Here is a 25,093-nt window from a genome sequence, read left to right as displayed (position 1 = left end):
TATCTACCCCAGTGCTTAGTATAGTGCCTGGCACAATAAATACCATAAAAAAGAACTAAAGAGTTGGTTGTACTTCTTAATAAGGAGAACTTCGATAAAAACAAAAAGGTGGTTTAAACATACAATCCATGACTGGTGTGTGCCGAGCACTATACTAAGTGCTAGGGAAAGTATAATGCAATAGAGTTGGTAGACATGATCCCTGCCTTCAAGGAGCTTATGATCTAAAATCACCATCGTATAGTGTCTTTTGCAGCCCGAGCTACCTAAACATGGGTATTTCTCCAGCTGTTCCAACAGATGGGCCTCAGGTATAATCAGTCAATCGTATTTATTCAGTGCATCTTTTGTGCAGAGCACTGTACTGAGTGCTCAGTAGAATACAATATAACAAAGTTGGAAGACATATTCCCTGCATGAGTCTCAAGATGCCACCTGAACAGGTTCCACAGACAGTTTTAACTGCTATTCCTATTAATAAATACTATGACTATTAGTAGTAGTAATAGTAGTAGTATAGCATATGTTAAGCACTTACTATATGCTTAACTGTTCTAAGCACGGGAGTAGATGCAAGTGAATCAGGATGGACACAGTCCCTGCCCCACATGGGGCTTACAGTCTTAGTGGGAGGGAGAACAGGTATGAAATCCCCATTTTACAGTTGAGGAAACTGAGGCAGAGATAAGTGAAGTGACTTGCCTGAGGTCACACAGCAGGCAAGTGGCAGAGCTGGAATTAAAATCCAGTTATCCAGTCGTAGGTTCTTTCCATTAGTCCATGCTAAGTCTACTAGGTGCAGACACTTTCATGAATGCTCAGTTTATTCCCCACATGCAAATATAAACTCCACTCTTTCCAAAGCACACAAATTCACAAATGAACCTCTTTGCTCCAACCCTCTTCTCTTTCTCACCGACCCACTTTGTGTGGTATTTCTCATGGACTGTGTCTGTTATAATTAGATTTTTCTAATGGTATTTAAGTGTTCACTGTGTGCCAGCCACTGTCTTAGCACTGGGCTAGTTACAAGATAATCAGGTTGGACTCAGTCCATGTCCCATGTGGGGCTCACAGTCTTAATCCCCAGTTTACAGATGAGGTAACTGAGGCCCAGAGAAATTAAGTGACTTGCCCAGGGTCACACAACAGACAAGTGGTGGAACCAGGATTAGAACCCAGGTCCTTCTGACTCCCGGGCCCATGCTTTTCCCACTAGTCCATGCTGCTTGTGTAGGTTAGATTTTATCTACCTCCACTGCCGAGGACAGTAGTTGGCATGTAGGCACTTAACAGATACCACAATTATTCTGATTATTGTGCCACCAGTCACTGGTTCCTGTGATAAACCTGACCCAAGGAGAGCTAAATAGTTGCTCCAGCCCCAATCTCTTAGAGAAGCAGCATGGCTCAATGGAAAGAGCACGGGCTTGGGAGTTAGAGCTCATGGGTTCAAATCCTAGCTCTGCCAATTGTCAGCTGTGTGACTTTGGGCAAATCACTTAACTTCTCTGTGCCTCAGTTAACTCATCTGTAAAATGGGGATGAAGACTGTGAGCCCCACGTGGGACAATCTGATTTCCTTGTATCCTACCCAGCAATTAGAACAGTGCTTTGTACATAGTAAGTGCTTAACAAATGCCATATTATTATTATTATTATTATTATTATTATTATTATCATTATTATTATATGGTTTATTTTACCTATATAGCCTCCTGATTGCATCTTGCCAGGTTCACTTCCGAAGCATTTCCCCACAAACCCACATAGCCCTGCCCTGGCCTTTATAGCCAAAAGACCTACATTTCGTAGCCTCTTCCATGAACTGAGCAAGCACTCGAACTCCTGCAGTGCCACTTTCCCTAGAGATCTAGTGCAAAGAACATGGTCCTGGGAATCAGGAACCCTGGGTTCTAATCTCAGCTCTGCCACTTATGCTGTCTGACCGTGGGCAAGTCACTTTACATCTCCGTGCCTGTTTCCTCCTCTGTAAAATATTAATAAAATACCTCTTCTCCCTCCTCGATAAACTCTGAGCCCCTTGTGGGAAAGGGACTGTGTCTGATCTGATTGCCTTGTATCCACTTAGTACTGTGCTTGGTAATGCTATCTTAAGTCCTTCTCTCCAGGGCCAAAGAGAGATAAAGATCAGTGGGATCCAGCGGCATAGAACTGTATCTATCCACAGCCCTGACTTGAAAGCAAAGGCTGAAGAAGAGATTAAATTCCAATACCAAGGCAACCTCACCTTCTTTGGAGGACCTTAGCAATGCATTTCTCAGGACTGCATTTTTCTTTATTACCTCATATAATCGCACACAGCATTTTGAATTCTACCCTGAATAACCCAAAGCGTGTCATTTATTCCAAAAGAGGCAAGAGTTCAGTTGTCTGGGAGAGTCAGTATCCTTTTATGAAGTGAAAATCTCAGGTTTGTAGTGTGGTCACGTGCTGTAGGACAAAGGACTATAATCGTGGTCAAAAATTGTATTACATAGAAATGTTTAAGGAATACTTGTAGAGTTACTATTCACATTCAGGTAGTGTAAATGTGAACATTATATGAGATTCACCTTTAAATAAAAGAGCAGGAAAGTCCAGGAAATTTTCTCAACCCATCTGATGGAAAGGAGCATTTGTAAATTTCTTCCTGGAGAATGGTAAGAGAAAATATATTTTAAATGGAAAATGATTGGTTTTTATTGAGCACTTACAGGGTGAAGAGCACCTTACTAAGTGTTTGGGAGAATGCAAAACAGTTGGTAGACACAATCCCTGACCTTAAGGAATTTACAGTCTAGTTCAGATCATAATGTATTATGATTAGCAGAAATTGCTACCTGGGAGATGGACCTTCAGTTTGAATAAGGCCCTTATTTAAGACAGTGCTTTTCTTTAACCAGAAAGATGGTAGGGGTACCAAAAGTTACATAACCCATTAATGAGTAGAAAAGTTATTGCTTTTCATTTGTAAAAACTAATGGAATTTGCCCCACAATCAGTTTTATTTATCAGGCACTTACTGTGTGCAGTGCACTGTATTAAGTGCTTGGGAAAGTACAATATAATAGAGTAGGTAGGCACATTCCATGTCCTTACAGCCTAGAAGAGGAGAGAGATATTAATATTAACAAATTTTGGGTAGGTACATTAGTGCTGCAGGGCTGAGGGAGGGGTGAATAAAGTGTGCAAATCCAAGTGCAGGGGCAACGCAGAAGGGAATGGAGAAAAGTCATTGAAGACTTAGTCGGGGAAGGCCTCTTGGAGGAGGTGTGCTTTTAATAATGTTTTGAAGATGAGGAGAGTGACCTGTCAGATATGAAAAGGAAGGACATGGGCGAGAGGTCAGCAGCAAGATACTTGTGATCGAGGTAAAGTGAGAAGGTTGGCATTAGGGGAGCCAAGTGTAGTAGTAGAAAGCAGCGAGGTAAGATAGGAGGGGCACGGTGATAGTTCCTCCTTTTACAATTAGCGTGATACACGCAGATCTCCCTGAAGGTTAGTCAGGGGAAAAAGCAATGTCTCCCTTTGGTAAGTTGGTTGAAAAAATGGAGTCCGTTTAGAACAAATGTTTAAAAGTTCAAAACTCTCTGAAATCACTGCATTGTTAAATATGGTGAAGCTCATTCAGACTGTTAAATGAAGCTCTTGGGAGCCCTGACGTTCCAGCAGGATACTCAAGTGGAAGATTGCAGTTGTCAGGGTCAGTTACCATTGGAATTCTAGTCTGAGAGTTTCTTTTTTCCTTCATTTATCCGTAGGAGCAGTTTCCCAGGTGCTGGACAGTTTGGAGGAAATTCACGCCCTTACGGATTGTAGTGAAAAGGATCTAGATTTTCTACACAGTGTTTTCCAGGATCAGCATCTGCACACGCTGCTGGATGTAAGTCCTTTTCAATCAATCAATCTATCAATCCACTTATTGTTCACTAGCCCGTAGTCTGCGAGGTCCAAGCATTCATCGAAACCATCTTGTTCTTCAGTCAATCATTCTGTCCTGTGAATTCCTGTTTAGAGAAAAACATTTGCTAGACTTAGTACAAGTGATTGTGAATAAAATGACAGCAACATGATAAGGATTCCAGCGTGTAATTCATAAGGTTAGAGTCTTTGATCTGAATATGCAGTCATTACACTAATGAATATGATTTCATAGTAATAATAATAATAATGATGCTATTTGTTAAGGGCTTACTATGTGTCAAGCACTGTACTAAGCACTAGGGTAGATACAGACTAATCAGGTTAGGCATAGTCCCTTGCCCCACATGGGGCTCACACTCTTACTCCCCATTTTACAGATGAGGCACAGAGAAGTTAAGTGATTAACCCAAGGCCACCCAGCAGCCAGGTGGTGGAGCTGGTATTAGAACCCATGATCTTTAGACTGATTTTTAGACTGTGAGCCCACTGTTGGGTAGGGACTGTCTCTATATGTTGCCAATTTGTACTTCCCAAGCGCTTAGTACAGTGCTCTGCACATAGTAAGCACTCAATAAATATGATTGATGATGCTGATGATGATCTTCTGACTTGCAGACCTGTGCTCTGTGGATTGGGTGTAATTTACACACAATCCTGACTGGCACTGACATTTTTAGACCCCAGCTGTTTACAGCTAGGGTAGTGATTTTCTTGAGGGTCCATACGAGTGCACCCGGAGATTGCTCCACTTGTTTGGGATTCCCGTCCCATGACTCTTATAAATGGAGACCCCAGGAGGCACAGGAAGCATCTGGTTCCGTTAGCCAGTTCTGCATCCCAAGGACTGAGACAACTGAGATTTGGAAGCATGTCAAATGCCCATTACCCATTGAGGTAGTGATCTCTCTCCAGTATTGCAGGGGAGTTTTTCTGTTTGTTTTTTGTATTTTTATGGTACTTGTTAAGGACTTATTATGCATTAAACATTGTTATAAGCACTGGGTTAGGTACAAGTTAATTAGGTCAGACACAGTCTCTGTCCCACACGGTCTAAGTAGGAGGGAGAATGGGTATTGAATCCCCATTTTATAATTGAAGAAAGTGAGGGAAAGAGAACTAAAGTGACTTGCCCAAGGTCATACAGCAAGCAGTTGGCAGAGCTGGAATTAGAACCCAGGTCCTCTGACTCCCAGGCTCATGCTCCTTCCACTTGGCCACGTTGCTTTCACACCCTTAGATCAGACTTTTCAGACAGACCTTGGTAACTAGTCATTTGGGGCTTGGTTGCCATCTGTGGAGCCTGGGGGCTGTTGTTTCATGATGTGTGGACATAAAGAGAAACAGCATGGCCTAGTGGAAAGAGCTTGGGCCTGGAAGTTATAGCACCTAGATTCTACTCCTGGCTCTACCATCTGCCTGCTGGGTGACCGTGGGCAAATCACTTTACTCCGTGCTTCAGTTTCCTCATCTGTAAAGTGGGGATTCAATACCACCTCTTCATACTTTTTCTGTGTACCCTATTTAGTACAGGGATTATGTCTGATATGTATATACTGTATCTACCCCAGACCTTAGTACAGTGCTTTACATATAGTAAACACTTAACACACCCTAATTATAGCACTATTATTATTATTATATAATAAAATGAATATTTTTTTAAAGCTCAGGAAACAAAAACAATGTAAAACAAATACTCTTTAATGCTAAATTAAGATTTCCCACCTGCCAAGGTAATAAAGAGTTTGTTGGAAAATCATTTTCACTCATGTAATTGTTTGGAACATGTTTGCAGTAATATGATACATTGTTCAGATTGGCTAAATAGGCATCTTTTATTGAAGACTTAATCACAGGGTTACGATAGACAACTATTGAGACCTAATGTCAGTATTGTCATCAGTAGGTTTTAACTGAGCACTCAGATATTGCGTAGATCACTCAATTAGGCATTTGAGGAACAGAAATAAGTAACTCCTGCCCTCAAAGAGCATACAGTCTATTGCAGTTACCTTTTCTTTATGTGATTCCGGTTGACTTTATCTTAGTTTGCTTTTCTGTAGTCATTTGTAGTCAAAATGTTATCATTTTTCTCTGAATCCAATCAGCTGCACTTCTTAAGTCAATTGTAGGCAAATATTTTATTGCTCTTTACTTTTAGTTGCAGAGCAGTGGCAAGGTTCAGGGAATAAGTCATTTAATTTATTTGGGAACTTTTGGGAGGTTTTAAAGCACACATAGTAATAGAATGCTTTTTAAATAACCATTTATTAAAGCTTTTCAGTAGCCATAAATGAAACTCTGCTATTTTCCCTCCATTTCTATACCTCTAAAGAAGGGAATGAATTCCTTTCCCCAAACCATCTCATCGTGCATGCTGATCCATTTCTAGATTTTTGTTTGCCTCTACCCATCATCACCACCTGCCTCTTTTCGTTTCCTCATGAGTCAGTCATATTTACTGAGTGCTTACTGTGTGCAGGGCACTGTACTAGCACTTGGAAGAGTACAATATAATATTTTGCTAATACCATAAATGACAAATGTGCCAAAAGAGCGTACAATCTCTCCCTAAAAGTACCATTGTGTGTTGGGTGGGGAGTTTGGGAGGGTTGACTGAGGGAGTTAGCATTAGTTCAGTGCCAAAGAGGCCCCGTCAGTCAGTCAACCAGTGGTGTTTATTGCACGCTTACTGTGGGCAGAGCACTGTACTAAGTTAGTGGAAGAGTACAATACAGTAGAGTGGGTAGGCATGATCCCTGCCCTCAAGGAGATTGTAGTCTAATGTGGGAGCCTCAGCCTTCTATGTAACCACTGTAACCTTATCTGAACTTGCCTGGCTTACAGTTTGGCAATTTGGAGCCATCACAGGGAAGACCGCTCCAGATGGTCGCATAGCCTTTTCTCCCAGAAATGCACTCTTTCCTCATGGAGTGGGTGACAGACACCCAACGAATGAGTTTATCCTTTCCCCGCTTTTATTCTTAGATTGCCTTGGGGGCCTGGGACCATATCTAATTCTCGTCCATTTATTTTTTTTTCCAGTGTTTAACATATAGTAGGTGCTAGGTAAACAGTCTTACAGCTAAGTCAGGAAAAATAGGGATGTCTAGCTACTTCGAGAGCCTATTTCCATTTCAGGCTCGCAGCTTCACCTCAGGCTTGCTTGCCTCAAAGAAAAAAAAGTTGAAAAAGGAACTTGTTTCTTCATACCAAGCCCCGTGATCCTATTTTAAATCTTTAAGCAAAAGCAGCCAGAACTGCAGTTTTAGAAACCCATCCTGACCCTGAAGACTTGAGGGGATGGAAATAGCATGCTGGGTAAATAGGGGAAGTTTCTCCACCTCTTTAGAATGGGCCAAGTGGCTCTGGAATATCTCCCACACTTCCTTCCGTCGGGTCTGGACACCTTGCCTCCACCCACTCGCTCATCTTGATGATGATGATGGCATTTGTTAAGCGCTTACTATGTGCAAAGCATTGTTCTAAGTGCTGGGGGAATACAGGGTGATCAGGTTGTCCCATGTGGGGCTCTCAGTCTTCCTCCCCATTTTACAGATGAGGTAACTGAGGCTCAGAGAAGTTAAGTGATTTGCCCAAGGTCACACAGCAGCCATGTGGCGGAGCCGGGATTCGAACCCATGACCTCTGACTCCAAAGCCCGGGCTCTTTCCACTGAGCCACGCTGCTTCTCCCACCGGCCACCAGCTCAGGAGGACAGTGTCTTGCAGGTTAGGTCAGAACGAGTAGCAGTGATGGTGGAGAAGCAGCGTGGCATAGAGGATAGAGCACGGGCCTGGGATTCAGAGAGCCATGACTTCTAATCCCGGCTCTACCACTTGTTTGCTGCATGACCTTGGGCAAGTCACTTCACTTCTCCTGGCCTCGGTTGCCTCATCTGGAAAATGGGGATTGAGACTGAGCCCCACGTGGGACAGGGACTGCATCCAACCTGATTTGCTGGAATCCACCCCAGTGCTTAGAACAGCACCTGGCACATAGTAAGCACTTAATAAATACCATCATTATTATTGTTACTATTACTATTGTGGAAGAGGCTGTCGTTCAGGGAGATGAGATGGGAACTGTTTCCTCACCTGCTGCTCCCCTCCCACCCTCTGCCCTGACCCCGGGGATGGGAGATGGGAGGGAAGAGGAAGGAAGGCAGGCCAATAAAAACCTCAGTTGCAAGCCCAGGAATTACCTTCCCTCCATTCATTCATTCAATCATATTTATTGAGCGCTAACTGTGTGAGCTAGCTCTCTTCCTCCCTTCAAGGCCCTACTGAGCGCTCACCTCCTCCAGGAGGCCTTCCCAGACTGAGCCCCTTCCTTCCTCTCCCCCTCGTCCCCCTCTCCATCCCCCCCATCTTACCTCCTTCCCTTCCCCACAGCACCTGTATATATGTATATGTGTTTGTACATATTTATTACTCTTTTTATTTATTTATTCTACTTGTACATATCTATTCTATTTATTTTATTTTGTTAGTATGTTTGGTTTTGTTCTCTGTCTCCCCCTTTTAGACTGTGAGCCCACTGTTGGGTAGGGACTGTCTCTATATGTTGCCAACTTGTACTTCCCAAGCGCTTAGTACAGTGCTCTGCACACAGTAAGCGCTCAATAAATACGATTGATTGATTGTGTGCGCAGCACTGTACTAAATGCTTGGGAAGTACAAGTCGGCAACATATAGAGACAGTTGCTACCCAGTAATGGGCTCACAGTCAAAAAAGGGGAGACAGACAACAAAGCAAAACATGTAGACAGGTGTCAGAATCCTCAGAACAAATAGAATTAAAGCTATATGCATATCATTAACAAAATTAATAGAATACTAAATATATAGAAGTAAAATACAGTAATAAATCTGTACAAATATATATACAAGTGCTGTGGGGAGGGGAAGGAGGTAGGACGGGGGGATGGGGAGGAGGAAAGGAAAAAGAGGGCTCAGTCTGGGAAGGCCTCCTGGAGGAGGTGAGCTCTCAGTAGGGCTTTAAAGGGAGGAATGCGTGGAGGGAGGGCTTTCCAGGCCAGGGGAAGGACATGGGCTGGGGGACGACGGTGGGACAGGTGAGAATGAGGTACAACGAGGAGGTTAGCGGCGGAGAGTGCGGGCTGGGCTGTAGAAGGAGAGAAGGGAGGTGAGGTAGGAGGCAGGGAGGTGATGGAGAGTCTTGAAGCCAAGAGTGAGGAGTTTTTGCTTGATGCATAGGTTGAGAGGCAGCCACTGGAGCTCTCCATCTTCTCTTACTAAACCTGTGGTATTTCTGTCACTTCTATTTAAACACTTTACCTAGAAGCAATGAGGCCTAGTAGAAAGAGCATGGGATTTGGAGTCGAGAGACCTGGGTTCTAATCCCTGAAGCACCCACTTTCCTGCTAGTTGATCTTGGGCATGTCACTTTAGTTCTCTATGTGTCAGTTGCCCCATCGGTGAAGTGAGAATTAAATGCTTGTGCCCCTTCCCCCATAGATGGTGAGCCCCTGTGTCTAATCTGATTGAATTTATTCCAAGGCTTGGCACATAGAAAGCACTTAACAAATTCCACACATACTATTACCTAACTCAGACAACTTTACAGCTCAATAAGGGCAACTCTTCTCTCCACCTCAAGGAAATCAAATAGGGAAACAGTATTGTCTAGTGGATAACATACAGGCCTGGGAATCAGAGGGACCTGGGTTCTAATCCCAGCTCCACCTCTGGTTGGTTGTGAGACCTTGCACAAATGGGGATTAAGGCTGAGAACCCCATGTGGAACATAGACTGCATCTAAACTGATAAGCTTGTATCTACCCAGCATGTAGTACAGTGCCTGGCATATAGTAAACCCTTAACAAATACTATTTTAAAAAATCATATTTCTGAAGGCAGGAATCAAGTCTGCCAACCATTGTGTGCACAGTTACCACTCAGTAAATATCATTGACAGCAATGAGCAAGAGGAATTTGGTACATTCATGATAATTGATTAGGAAATCTTTGTGGAAATTACCAACTGAGCCCTTAGTATACTGCTCTGCATAGGGTAAGTGCTCAATAACTACTAAGGATTGATTGGTTCAGACATGCTAGCAGATTGCTGGGAAGCAATATGTTTTAAATTTGAAAGGTTCTTGGTTTTGCATGCTTTTAAAATTTAATCTGTTCTCCATGCTTACTGGCCCGCTCCCATCATTCATCTTGTCTCATATTGTTCCTCATCTTTCTCAAGCAGGGCTCTTATTTTTAGAGGGAACATGTGATAGCATTCCCTATAATAGCTTCCCTTCTCGACTCAAAGCATCGTCCATTTGGTCAAAAGTAAGGAACAGCTTGTTTACGGCAGGAATATAAATGATCCATTCGTGGTTTTCTCAAGTGCTTCAAATTTCCATAGGAAAAAGAGCCACAACTAATGGCTTCTCCACAAGATTTTTCTAACAGGCTCTTCATCAAACAAGAGTTTATACTGAATGTAAGACTGCAGTATTTAAATTTTAATTTTCCTAAAGCTACTCCACTCCAGTTTAAAAGGCTAAGTTGTAGAGAAAAATTTCTGCTATACAAAGGGAAACCCATCTGTTTTCCAGTATTCTAATATTAGGACCCATAACAAAGTCTTTCCTTTTTTAGTAAATTATGGAACAAGCATTCCTTTGTAGAGTTTATCCATGAATGTCTTGCACAAACAATGACATTGACCTATGTGTTAGAGTAAAATTCTTCCAAAGAAGGAGAATAAAAATGTTATAAAATACTTGCTGTTTGTTTGCTTCCATTGCTTGAAGGTTATCCAGTACTTTCAGGCAATCTTATTTATTGAGAGCTTACTGTACTAAGCACTTGGGAGAGTACAATATAACAGAGTTGCTATATATGTTCCCTGCCCACAATGAACTTATAGTCTAGAGAGAGAGACAGACTTTAATATAAATAAATAAATTGTAAATAAGTGCTCTGGAACTGAAGGAGAGGTGAATGAAGGGTCCAAATCCAATTGCTAGGGTGAGGCAAAAGTAAGTAGGGGAAGAAAAGAAGGCTTAGTTAGGGAAGGTGTCTTGGAGGAGATGTGATTTTAATAAGGCTGTGTGCTTTGGTTCTGAGTAGCCATTGGAAAGCCTTATTATTCAGTCAGTCAATGGTATTCATCACTTACTGTGTGTAGATCTCTGTACTAAGTGCTTGTTATTTTTCTGAAAGTTTCTGCTGGTGAAAAATCTGAGTAGACATACAGAAGCATAACTTTAAACCTGTCTGTATTACTGTGCTTGCTGAGTAAGTAATGGACAACAAATCATATTCTAGGTTTGTATATGTTACTCTCCCTTGGCCCTTTAGTTTGATCAAATGATAGAAACAAAGGGGCAAGAAGGATCCATATTGAAGAAAGTAAGATTTATAATGAGAAGCAACAGCATTTCTTTCTTTCTCATTTTTTTCCCTTCTTTTTTTAATAGTACTTGTTAAGTGATTACTGTGTGCAAGCGCTATACTAAACACTGGGTTAGATACAAAATAATCAAGTTGGACACAGTCCCTATCCCACTTGGGGCTCACAATCTAAGTAGGAGGTAATAGTATTAAATTCCCTTTTGCAGATGAGGGAACTGAGGCTCGGATAATAATAATAATAACAATAATAATGGTATTTCTTAAGCACTTACTATGTGCCATGCACTGTTCTAAGTGCTGGGGTGGATACAAGGTTATCAGGTTGTCCCATGTGGGGCTCCCAGTCTTCATCCCTATTTTACAGATGAGGTAACAGAGAAGTTAAGCGACTGGCCAAAGGTCACACAGCAGACACCTGGCAGAGCCAGGATTTGGACCCAGCTCCTCTGACTCCCAAGCCCATGCTCTTTGCACTAGGCCACACTGCTTCCCTACTTCTACTCTTATTTTATTTCACTTTTATCTTATAATATTTAGTACTATATTAAATGTTTGAAGCATCTGAAGAACTGACAGTGTCCACGGACAGACTTTATTCCTTTGGAATTTCATTCTAAAAGTGAAAAAGAGAAGGGTCTCCTTAGTAAAACAGAGAAAGGAATAATTATAATAATATTTATGGTATTTGTTAAGCGCTTGCTCTGTGCCACAAGCACTGTTCTAACTAGCTTAGTTACAAGGTAATCAAGTTGTCCCACATGGGGCTCAGTCTCAATCCCCATTTTACAGATCAGGTAACTAAGGCACAGAGAAGTTGTGACTTGCATACACACACACACACACACACACACACACACACACACACACACATATATCATTTATGCCTCTGTTCTTTTAATTCTACAAGTAGCCTGGTATTCTATCACCTCATCTGGCCTGCCAGAGTTGGAGAATGGGTTTTCTCCCTAATCCATCTAGTGGTGGCCTGTGCCAATCAAAACAGGTTATATCGATGGTATTCAGCCCAGAGCAGAGTGACCAGAGCCACTTGGAGTCAAAAAAAGGCAGCCTAGATAAGTAGGCATTTATGTCATTTTGTGGAAATAAATCGTAGACACCATAACATACTAAAACATCTCCTTTATTCCTAGCCGAAAAGACTACATTTCTTTTCTCCATATTTTTACATTTTTATTAAGTCGGTGGAATACTTAGAGAAAATTTCATCCATAATGCCACGTGAATGAGAGACTGGGTTTGGAATCTTTAACACATTAACAGTTCAACTCCACATCTGTGGGGAAACCTATTTCCAGTTTGTGCTGGTTAGCTTTCAGAGAACCCTGACTTAAGAGGTTCTTGGAGAAGAGTGTTTCAGGATGAATTGCACTAACTGCATATGGCAGACTGTATGGGAACCAGATTTGGGTAGAAGGTAAAACCAGAAACAGCCATTCCACGGCTGCCCTGATTAAAGCATTTCTGTAGAATTGTTCCTCTCTACAGGGAATCATCTGTGAGTGATACTGAATACAGATGGCTACCTTTTTACAAGTGAGTTTTTCACTCAGTATGACTGATACTAGTGAATCCAGCTAACTTTGAATGGGTCTTTTGTGAGCATGAAGGGTGAGGGCAAGAGGATTCTAAATAGGGATCTTTGAAGACATTTCACTATTCAATGGATTGTGTTTCTAACTTCAGATCTGCTAATAGATAGCAGTGGTAATAGTATTTGCGAAGCACACACTGCGTGCAGAGCACTGCTCTAAACTCTGGGAAAGAGTACAACAATGGGAATTCAACCCTGTCCCTGGAGGGGCTCCCTATTTATTAATGTAGCTGGGGGAGAGTAATAAAGACAGACACAACAATAGCAATGAAATAACAAAACATTAAAACAGCATAAGAGACCAGGACAAATGCACAACACACAAAATGAAAACAAAAGTCAGTAGGGACCTGTGGCTTGAGGAGCAGAATTTCAGCCTCCTCATAATTCAGAGTTCACGTTACATCCATAGCTACAACAAATGACTACCGCAGCCATGAGCTTTCCTGAGGTTATATGAGGCCTCAGGCTGCAGGTGCTGTTCTCTTTTCCACCAGGGTGGTGGAAAGCAGGGCAGGGTGGGGTCTTCTGGATGGTGCAGAGGGGAGCCAGGGCTGGTTCACAGACCTTGCCCCGGGGACAGTGGTCTTGGGCGTCGTAGCACAGGGGGATCTGTTTGCCTCGGCTGTGGTGATAAGGGGCCAAAGGTGTCCAGGGAGATGAAGCTGCGTGTTACCCGATGTTTTGCCTGGCTGTGGTGGTTGAGAGGATCCAAGAAGGCACAAGGGCGGGTTTTTTTTAACCATATTTCTGAAATCCACTGCCAAATTTCAGAAGGAAAAAAAACGGATAAAATTATTCCATTACTCTGAATTAACTTTAACATTGAAGAATAATCGACTTAAAGGTGAGGGGATTTTTTTTAAGTTTCTCCTAACAGACCAACTAAACCCTTTAAAGTCAGTTTTTGTTAATGTTGAAAAATCATTTTTTTTCCTTTGTGTGCATTGAATCAAAATTTGGATTCCGTTCATACATATGGCTATTAAGAAATCCACTGTTGTCTCTTCCAACTTCAGCATGAGATCATTAATACTAAGTAGTAGTCTTTTATGGAAAAAGCAGGAATTGGGCTTCTTCATTTCCTCTGTATCAGTTGTGCAAGAAATACTTCTGAACTTGAATTGTACATTGCATTGTATTTCTCACTCAAGTGAGTAATGTTTCTTTGGTAAACATGTGACTTGGATGCCACTATTCATTCATTCATTCAATCGTATTTATTGAGCGCTTAGTATGCAGAGTGCCCAGGACCCAAATATCGGTGACTCCTAAACCCTATATTTAGTACAGACACCTAGTCCGCAGCAGGATTATAATCTATCTATTGCCAGTATTTGTTTTTTTACTGACTGGCCTATTCTTTTTCATGAAATTGATTTCCTTCTATATAATCAATCTTGATTCTCTTTACTTACATTCTTTTATATCTGGAATTTAGCAACACAACCCAGTAGCTTGCTTTAATGATGCTTTTGAGATGTCCAAAACGATCTGGGGCTAATGGATTCTTAAATCATAATCCAAAATGCCTGTGAGGTAATACTTTATCATTTTAAACTGCACTTTAAATGTCTCATCTCGTCATGCTATGTTTTTATTGAGTTTATCTCAGATTGAAAGAGAAGGAGATATTAGGAAGGTGTTCTTACTGATCCAGAGACAACATGCAGAGCAGTAGCAATGTGGCATAGTGGAAAGAGCATGGCCCTGGGAGTCAGAGGACCCAGGTTGTAATCCTGGCTCTGCCACTTGCCTGCTGTGTGCCCTTGGACAAGTCACTAAACTTCTCTGTGCCTCATTTCCATCATCATTTCATCATTTCCATCATCTCATTGTCAGCCCCCTTCACGGGCTATTCCGCCCCCTCCCATCCCATAACTGTAGGTGTTCCTCAAGGGTCAGTTCTTGGTCCCCTTCTATTCTTCATCTACACTCACTCCCTTGGTGAACTCATTCGTTCCCGCGGCTTCAACTCTCATCTCTATGCAGGTGACACCCAAATCTATATAATAATAATAATACTGGCATTTGTTAAGCGCTTACTATGTGCAAAGCATTGTTCTAATCGTTGGGGGGGAATACAAGATGATCAGGTTGTCCCATGTGGGGCTCACAGTCTTCATCCCCATTTTACAGATAAGGTAACAAGCTCAGAGAAGTGAAGTGACTTGCCCAAAGTCACACAGCTGACAAGTGGCGGAGCCGGGAGCCAGTATTAGAACCCATGACCTCTGACTCCCAAGCCCGGGCTCTTTCCACTGAGTCATGCTGCTTCTCTCCTCCCCTGTTCTCTCTCCCTCCCTCCAGGTTTGTATCTCCTCCCGCCTTCAGGACATCTCTACTTGGATGTTCTCCCACCACCTAAAACTCAACATGTCCAAGCTCCTTATCTTCCTTCCCAAACCCTGTCCTCTCCCTGACTTTCCCATCCACTGTGCACCGCACTACCATCCTTCCCCTCTCATAAGCCCGCAACCTTGGTGTCACTCAATTCTGTCATTCACCACACATATCCAATCCATCACCAAAGCCTGCCGGTCTCACTTTCAAAACATCGCCAAGATCCGCCTTTTCCTCACCATCCAAGCCGCTACCATGTTAGTACAATCACTCAACCTATCCCTACTAGATTACTGCATCAGCATCCTTTCTGATCTCACAACCTCCTGTCTCTCCTCACTTCAGTCTATACTTCACTCTGCTGCCCAGTTATCTTTCTACAGAAACGTTCTGGGCATGTCACCCCCCCTCCTCAAAAATCTCCGGTGATTGCCTATCAACGTCCGTATCAAGCAAAAACTCCTCACTGTTGGCTTCAAAGCTCTCCATCACCTTGCCCCCTCCTACCTCACCTCTCTTCTCTCCTTCCACATCCCAGCCCGCACACTCTGCTCCTCTGGTGCTAACCTCTTCACTTTGCCTCGTTCACGCCTGTCCTGCCATCAACCCCTGGCCCACATCCGATCTCTGGCCTGCAATGCCCTCTCTCCTCAAGTCTACCAGTCACTCTTCCCCCTTTCAAGGACCTGCTGAAGGCTCACCTCCAAGAGGCCTTCCTAGACTAAGCCCCCCTTTTCCTCAGATCCCTCTCCCCTCCCCATTGCCCCAATTCGCTCCCTTTGCTCTACCCCCCCACCCACAGCACTTACATATATGTATACAGATCAATAATTCTGTTTATATTAATGCCTTTTTACTTGTTTTGTTGTGTATATATCTATAATTCTGTTTATTCATATTGATGCTATTGATGCTTGTTTACTTGTTTTGATGTCTGCCTCCCCCCTTCTAGACTGTAAGCCCATTGTGGGCAGGGATTGTCTCTCTTTGTGGCTGAATTGTACTTTCCAAGCACTTAGTACAGTGCTCTGCACACAGTAAGTACTCCATAAATGTGACTGAATGAATAAATGAATGAATCATCTGTAAAATGGGGAGTCAATACTCCTACTTAAACTGTGAGGCCCACTTGGGATTCTCTTTTATCTACCCCAGTGCTTAGTAAAGTGCTTGTCTCATAGTAAATGTTTAACCAATGCCACAATCATTAATTGTTATTATTTGACTTTGAGACCCCCAGTTCTCAGGCCAGCATTGTACAACATGGTTATATCCCGTAGCAGGAGATGGAAAGAATGTCTCAATGCAGAATTGTTACTCACCCCGTCTGAAACAGATCAGTATCAGCACAAACAGTAAAAATAATTTCAAAGCTTCCTTGACCAGATGGAGCAGGATGGATACCGCCATTGGAGGGTTTAGGTCAGGGTTAAAGTTAGAATGAGAAAGACCAGGTACCTCCACCCTCCAACTGCCAATATAACCTAGCCATCAGTACTCAGACCTTCAGATCTTTATTGAGCACTTACTCTCTGCAGAGCAGAGCACTTAGGGAAGAGCACCATCGGTTGACATGATCCCTGCTCACAAAAGGAACTTACAATGGGTCTTTTGCAGAAGACCCCAAATCTGAGTTCTGCTAAGGTTCATTCTAATTCCAGCTCATAGTCTGAGTAAATCCAGTGGGAATCCCAGAGTCTCTAAAAGGATTTGGGGTGCCATTAGGAAAGTTAAACTGGTTCCCCCACTTGCCTTCTGGGTGACCTTTGGCAAGTCACGTATCATCTCTGTGCCAGTTTCCTCATCTACAGATGAGGATTAAGTACCAGTTCTTCATTCCCCTTAATGTGTGAGCCCCGTGTGGGATGGGACTGTTTAATCTGATTGTACTGTATCTAGTCCAGTGCTTAGCACATAGGAAGCACTTATGTACCACAGTTTTATTATTCTAATTATTTGTAATGAAGACTCTCAAGGCCATGTTTCCCATTTATTTTAGTGAAAGCCCAGTTACTTTTTAATCATCCTTCTGTAGTATTTTCCCCAGTGCTTAGTTAAGTTCAATGTGTCCATTGGGCTCTCAAGTACCGTTACTACTGTATATTCCTCCACCCTCTCCAAAACACTGTTTTTACCCCAGCTCCTATCTTCTCCTCCCCTTACACTCTCCCAGGATCAATTCCAGCATTTTTAAAACAAAAAGTGCAGGTTCTACATATTTTGTTACTTTTCCTTAAGTGCAATTTGGAAAACCTTACTGTGTTTTGGATAGCTGGTTTTGTGACTTACAACTGCAGAGTTCAAATTAGTAGCCAATTAACTTTTCCTTGATTTGTGGCCTAAACTTATTTTTCAGACTGTTTCTGACTTTCCCTAAAATAGGCAGGACTGGTCAGGACAGAATGCCCTCCACAAGCCATGGTTTCTTTAGCAACACAGTCTCAGAACACTCTTTTTACTAGAAAGTTGCCTTTACTAGAATCAAAGGGAACCATGTCCAACAATAATACTGATAAATAGTATAAAAAAGTGTCCCAGTAATTGGTGCATGTTGCGTCTTAGTTGCTTTTAATGGGCTATAAGTAGAAAGAGCAGTCAATCGTATTTATTGAGCATTTACTGTGTGCAGAGCACTGTACTAAGTGCTTGAGAGAGTACATTATAACAGTACAACAGACACATTCCCTGCCCACAATGAGTTACAGTCTAGTGGGGGAGGCAGACATTAATATAAAGAAATAAATTACATATATATATATATACATAAGTGCTGTGGGGCTGGGAGGGGGGTGAGTAAAGGAAGCATGTCAAGGTGATGCAGAAGGGAGAGGTAGAAGAGGAAAGGAGGATTTAGGGAGGGAAGGCCTCTTGAAGGAGATGTCTTCAATAAGGCTTTGAAGGGGGGAGAGTAATTGTCTGTCAGATATGACAAGAAAGGCATTCTAGGCCAGAGTCAGGACATGGGCGAAAGGTCCGTGGTGAGATAGAGAAGATCGAGGTACAGTGAGGTTAGCATGGAGCGAAGTGTGTGGGCTGAGTTGTAGTGTTCTGGTGACATTTTGATCCATTAAATTATTTGGTTTTGTATTGGAATTTTCATGTAACACAGCATTTGATGGCAGCTTTTTAGGGCTTTTCTTCCAGATCCGAAGTGCTTTTTCAAATGAAAGACATTAAGCTAATTGGCTGTTTCATCGAATGCTATTTTATTATTGGTTGTTCACAAATGCAACATTGGCTTCCAGAGGGGTTTTTTTCTTGCTATAGAATCTCTCTTTACCTTAACAAATCGGAAGAATTCCAAAATGTTAAATACCATATTTATCTGTTTGTCTTTGCCAAAGTTTGACAAGCTAGTTTTTCAACATTCGCCCACCATCTGGCACACCTCAAAACATCTGGTAGCATTTGCTAAACAGTGCTGTTCTCCACAGAAAATGTGATGCATCACTTAATTAAGATTTTTTTATGACTTTGAAATTGTACCGACACGTAAAATTTCATACATAAAATGAAAGATTTAATCACAGCTTCATTCAGCTTAATGAATTCCAAATAATTCTCTTGTAGCTAAACTTTGATATCATAAACTAGAAAATTGTGTTTTAAAAATAAGGTGTGTTATTCCAGAAATTTTAGGGTATTTTATTGAATTCTAAGGAGCTTGATTTTAGCTTCGTTGTTTATTTTTCCTCCCTTAAGTTACTGGTGGTATGTAACTTTGAAGCTATAAACCCGGATTTCTCCCCTGCTTTTTTAGGCGGTGTCAGATTAATATGTTATGTTTGGGAACAGAATTGTTTTCGGGTGCCAGAAACTTTTAAAAATGATTCTGATGTGGCTTTTAAGAAAAGTTCTGTGCCAAGAAACAAGTGATAGGTCATTATCATTTCAGAGAAGCTGTGTGGCCCAGTGGAAAGGACCTATCCTTTACACAGTTGGGAATAGAAAGCTCACCTTTGACCCAAACGAAACCAGCAAGGCCAATTGGACAGAGCCTGGGCCTGAGAATCAGAGGATCTGGGGTCTAATCCCAGCTCTGCCACTTGTCTTCTCTGTGACCTTGGACAAGTCATGTAACTTCTTGGTGACTCATTTTCTTCATATGTAAAATGGGGGTTAATGACCCCCTTAGATTGTGGACCCCATGCAGAGATAAGAGCTGTCTCAGGGACTGATTAGCCCAGCACATAAGACAGTGCTTGGCACATAACCTAGTCAGCTCTGAACAAATTCCACAATTAATATTATTATTATTAATAATAAAGTTTTGATCACTTGCATCTAGGACGGTCATAGAATCACCAAGCTGAGTTTCCAGCAGGGTTTACAGTTCAGCCCAGACGTGTCTGAGATGGTTTTTCAATGTGGTTCAATCTAAAGGCAGAGAGATGAACTGAATGCCTTCAGCCCCATTTTCTGGTCCTACAAATATGGACACGGTTTCTAATCTGTCTGCCATTCCAAATGCTGTCAAGGCTGATGGCCATCTCCTGTCTGTTCTTCCAGCTCCTAAGTGTTTTTTTTTTCAAATGAAAAGCATTAAGCAGATTAGTTGGCATAGTCTCCCAGATAATGGTGGGAGTCATGGGATTGGAGTTAACTCAAGGCTGTAAACTCGTTGTGAGCAGGGAACCTATCTACGAACTCTGTTAATATTGTACTCTCCCAAACACGTAGTATACAGTGCTCTGCACACAGTAAGAGCTCAATAAATACAGTGAATTGATTGAATGATGTAATTGGATCTCAGGCTAAATCCCCAAATGCCACTAGTGTTAGGGAGGTCCTGGACCCCATGATTAGCTCCCCTTCCACTTAGGCACTCTGACTCAATTCCAGAAATGCTGAATAATTTTCATGATGCATTCCAAGTATTGGTGATGGCAATAATGAGCCAAGATTGCTTAGATTGCTGATTACCTGGAATCATTTGTTCTCCGTTTGAGAAATGAATGGGACAAAATGAATTGGAGCGTCTACCTGTTGGTATAAAGTTGTACCATCTACAATCCCCTTTTCAGCAGGATCTCCGCCACAAAGTTGTGCACCCCATTTGGACAGATGAATTTTAAAGTAGTGAATTCACAGGTCTTCTAAATGAAAATTCTTTTTCGTCTTGACAGGCTACCCCAAAAGCAAGTTGTACTTCTCCAGAGACTGAAATTACAATAACAGAAATTAACCCTGATCACACACAATGTTTATAAAGTAGTGGCTATATAATTGGAGAGTCTTAGTCTGGAAGAGTTCCAAAATCCGAATATGTAATAATAATAATGATAATAATGGTATTTGTTAAGTGCTTAACATTACATAGTAATGTGCCAAGCACTGTTCTAAATGCTGGGGTAGATACAAGGTAATCAGGTTGTCCCACGTGGGGTTTACAGCCTTAATCTCCATTTTATGGATGAAGTAACTGAGGCACAGAGAAGTTAAGTGACTTGCCCAAGGTTACACAGCAGACAAGTGGCAGAGCTGGGATTAGAACCCATGTCCTCTGACTCCCAAGCCCGTGCCCTTGCCACTAAGCCACACTACTTCTCTGTAGTCTCTATAGTTTTATAGCCTGTCAGATTAAGCCTCCTTGCAGGATTGTACCTAGGTCATTTAAAAAGCGAGGGGCTGTAGGGATTCTGTTTCTTTTTAGCCACTTGATAGAAGATCACATTTAGCCCCAAAATCTAACTGGTAATTCATTACATCAGAGTCCATCGTGGTATACCACTTTTGGCCAGACCCTTGTAAATACCAAAGTATGTTTCGTAATTGTTGTTACAAATAGCTTTGCCTGCAAGGTTATGCCCATAAGTGACAGACACAGCTAGCGCTTTATTGTTGTGGTTACCATTGTAATTTGAGGACAAAATACTGAGTTGCTTTCAAAGGGCACATGAAGCAGACCTAAAATATGACAGAATCTGCAGCTTTAGAAGAAATCTCAGAGCCTGCACTTCTAGGGTGAGAACTAAGAATTTAATTCTGTTCCTCCATTCTCTCCCTCCCCACAGTTTCCTTCCTTCCACCACTCTTCCCATTTCTTTTTTTAGAACATAAATGTGTCATGAAGAACCTAAAATGAGCAATAGAACATACCCTTAAATTGGGGGCTCTTCGACCCACATGGGAGCTTCTGAAAACAGTCAGTTTTGGCCAGGGAAGTTTAGCAATCTAATGTTTTTAATTAACACTTACTCCATATGCAGTCAGTAATTGTACAAATAAAAAACGAAGAGATTTCATGTACCATGGGTCAAGTTTTTGCCTGCCAAATGTGCTTCTCCTACCAGTTATGAGCGTGAGAGTGGGGAGATAAAAGAGAAAGAGGTTAGCAGCTAAATCCCTGAAGTCTGAGTGGACTCCAGAGCAACCATGTATGGTATCACACTGGCTCGAAATGGTAGTAGAAGGAAAAACAATTAAGTAAAAGTGTGCCTTTTTGCAATTTGAAATTTAGCACATTTCTCATAGTACCCTCTTTCATACAGCAATGTCACCAAGCTTACTGATAGCTGACAGAATGCCACAGTGGGGACAGGGTGTGTGTGGGGAGGGTGGGGGGGGGGGAGGGGGTGCCAACAAGGGAGACCCTGGCCCCAAGAAAGACCCACACGCTTTAGATTCTGCATACATCCTGCTTTGAGCCCCCCAAATATTTTATAGGGTTTAAGAACTATAAGAACCTTTTGAAAGTGTGAATTTTTCAGTTATCAACACTCTTCGTTGCAAGCAGTGTGGTCTAGTGATAAGAGCTGGAGCCTGGAAATCAGAGGACCTGATTTCTAAGCCCCACTCCACAACTTGTCTTCTGTGTGACCCTGGGCAAGTCACTCAATTTGGGCCTCTGTTACCTCATCTGAAAATGGGGATTAAGACTGTGAACCCCGTGTGGGACATGCACTATGTCCAACCTGAGTAGCTTGTATTCATTCAATTGTATTAATTGAGCGTTTGTTGTGTTCAGAGCACTGTACTAAGCACTTGGGAGAGTACAAAATAACAATAAACAGACAAATTCCCTGCCCACAACAAGCTTTGTTTCTGCCCCAGCGCTTAATACAGTGCCTGGCACATAGTAAGCACATAACAAATACCATAAAATAAAAACCTTAAAGGTGACTTTATAAAACTATCAAATTAAACCAGGCCATTTAATTCACCCCAGTAGGGTTGACTAATGGATCAGATGGTTAGTCATCAATATTCACGTGATTGACCGCAGCTGTGTATTTTTGTATTTCCCTAAGCTGTCTGGACAACAAAGCCTACTAAAAAACAGCTCGAGTTTAGTCCTGTGGAATTAAGCAACCGATCAAGTGAAAGGAGAGCATGTTTGCTTCCTGGCTGGTATAACACTAACACTTTTTCGACATCTGACTAGATGGTGCCAGCTAGCCGGAGGCCCAGAGCCGGAGGTGTCTACTTCTCCGAGGAACTATAGAAAATGTGGTACTGTGACTGATTAAAGAAAATCACCAGGTTCTTACCTTTAAAATACGCCCCCAAGTCACCAATACCTGGTTTTTCAAGTTCTTTCAGATTGAGTAGCTTGGTCCTTGAGGTAAAGAAGATACTGAGAAGCAGTGTGGTCTAGTGGAAAGAGCATGGGCCCTAGGCATCAGGAGACTTGGGTTCTAATTCCAACTCCACCACTCCCCTTCTGTGTGGCCCTGAGCAAGTCACTTAACTTCTCTGTACCTCTCTTTCCTCAACTGTAAAAATGGATAGTAGTATCTGTCCTCCCTTCTCCTCCTCTGCCTGTGAGATTCAGATGAGATGGGGGTTGTGTCCAGTCTGCTTCCATAGTAACTTTTGAGCCCCTCAAGGGACAGGGACTATATCTAATTCCCACCTTGTATTCTCTCCCAGTGCTTAATACAGTGCTCTGCACCCAATAAGCACTTTATGCTATTACTATTACTACTAGTAGTATCCTGGTGTTTAGTACAGTGCTTATGACACAGTAAGTGCTTAATAGATGCTACTTGTAGAGTATTTTCCATGAACATTGAGCAATTGTCTTCAAATTGGTGAGGGGAAAATAATCTAACCCTTGACGTGATTTGTGCAAGGCAGTATTCCTATTTAGTATTTAATAAGAATGCCAGGGATGTAATTCCCCAGTCATTATGCAGCCTAAGCATGCAAAAATGAATCCAGGAGCCCAGCTCATTTTTTTCACCATGTTTCATAACTGCCGAGCTACACCACTAGGATAGCTAGTTCATGAGGAACCATGTCCAAAGAGTAAAAATATTTGGAGAATTTTAAGATTTATTTGTTCACGTACTATCCTTCTATGAAGCAGTGTAGCCTAGTGGATAGACCATGGACCTGGGAATCAGAAGAACCTGGGTTCTAATCCTGGCTTTGCTTGTATCCGCCCCAGTGCTTAGTACAGTACCTGGAACATAGTAAGCGCTTAACAAATATCATTATCATCACTTGTCTGCTATGTGACCTTGGACAAGTTATTTCACTTCTCTGGGCCTCAGTTACCTCATCTGGAAAATGGGGATTGAGACTGTTAGCCCCATGTGGGACAGGGACTGGGTCCAACCTGATCAGCTTGTCTCTATCCCAGCACTTAGAACAGTGCGTGACACATAGTAAGCACTTAACAAATCCCGTCATCATCATCATCATTATTATTATTACCATTTATTAAGTATATTTATTCCTGCATATGAATCATTACTCTAATTGAGGAACCTAGTTTAAGTTTGTACTGGGACACAAAAGAGTCTTTGGAAATAGAATTCTGGCAGTCCAAATGAATGATAGACACTATTTTTTCAAGATGTTGAAACAGGGAGTTTCCAACTACATGCCAATCTCTGTGAGGAGAAATAGGATTTTTGTTCCCTCTGGAGAGGAAACTGCACTAGTACCCAACAAAATTCTTGCTTTTGAGCCCTACCCCAGTGAAAGTAGAGCTGGCCAGCTAATCTGAAATTCTCTAGAAGAAGCAGGCTCCTTTTATTAAAATCAGAAACTTCGGCCACTAGGGAGACTGAGTCAGAGTCTGCTGACATGGAGAGAGTCTGATTTGTTGTGGGAAAACTGTCCTTTAAATATTTATCTGAGCTGGGCCTCTGGGTTACTAAAGAAGTCGAACTGTTTAGCTCACAGTTATGATAATCAGCACCGTGGGGCTTTTGTTGTGCTGATGAAAAACTTCTGTTAGCACTTCATGCCTCTAACTTCTGAATTTCTAATGATGAAAGGATTTTGCACTCACATTGTTTAAAGCAAGAGAATTTACGCTGATGACAGACCAGAGCTCAAGGTAAGGGATCCAAGTCTTTGTGTTAAGGACCCTGAGGAGAGCAGCATTTTGACTCTGATCATTTTGAGCTTGTATCCGACTGCTTCTTTTGAGGCATTTTGCATCCCAAGGTGGTGGTTTTTAAGTCTACTTCCCCCAAAACATCCAGGAGAAATGCTGTGTGTTGAGGTTTTTTGCTGCTGTTCCTCTGTTTCTATGCATGTTTCAAGACACCCTGTAACTTTTCCTGACTCTTTGACCTCCTCCTCTTCTCTATTAAGGAAGTAGAACTTTTTTTCTTTGTATATGTTGATGAGGTATTTTTAGCTTCCACTTAGTGCAAACCCAGTGAGAGGATTTGCCACTCCTGATGCAAACTATTTTGGTGGTCGTTATATTTAATCATTAGCCATCATAATAGCAATACTGTATCTTTATCCCAAATCTTCCAAGTGCAGTCATGCTGGTTTGGAGGAGCCCCTGACCTCAACATTTGAACTGGGCCACTTAATTGGTGTTTAGAAAATGATTCTTAAGGATTTGGAGCTAGTTTTGTCA

At 42.0% G+C, this 25,093-nt stretch overlaps 1 protein-coding gene across 16 annotated transcripts in view; it reads left to right on the top strand.

The window, feature by feature from the left end:
- The window catches only part of CASK (calcium/calmodulin dependent serine protein kinase), a 303,724-nt gene that overhangs the window by 234,850 nt on the left and 43,781 nt on the right, over window positions 1-25,093 (top strand). For all 16 annotated transcript variants that reach the window (XM_038760027.1, XM_038760033.1, XM_038760030.1 and 13 more), the window contains one exon: window positions 3,765-3,886. In XM_038760027.1, coding sequence (XP_038615955.1) covers window positions 3,765-3,886 — 122 coding nt within the window. The remainder of the gene's footprint in view (window positions 1-3,764; window positions 3,887-25,093) is intronic.

Source organism: Tachyglossus aculeatus, chromosome 18, assembly GCF_015852505.1.
Source record: "Tachyglossus aculeatus isolate mTacAcu1 chromosome 18, mTacAcu1.pri, whole genome shotgun sequence".
NCBI classification, from domain to species: Eukaryota; Metazoa; Chordata; class Mammalia; order Monotremata; family Tachyglossidae; genus Tachyglossus; species Tachyglossus aculeatus.
This window is presented reverse-complemented; position numbering and strand designations above follow the sequence as displayed.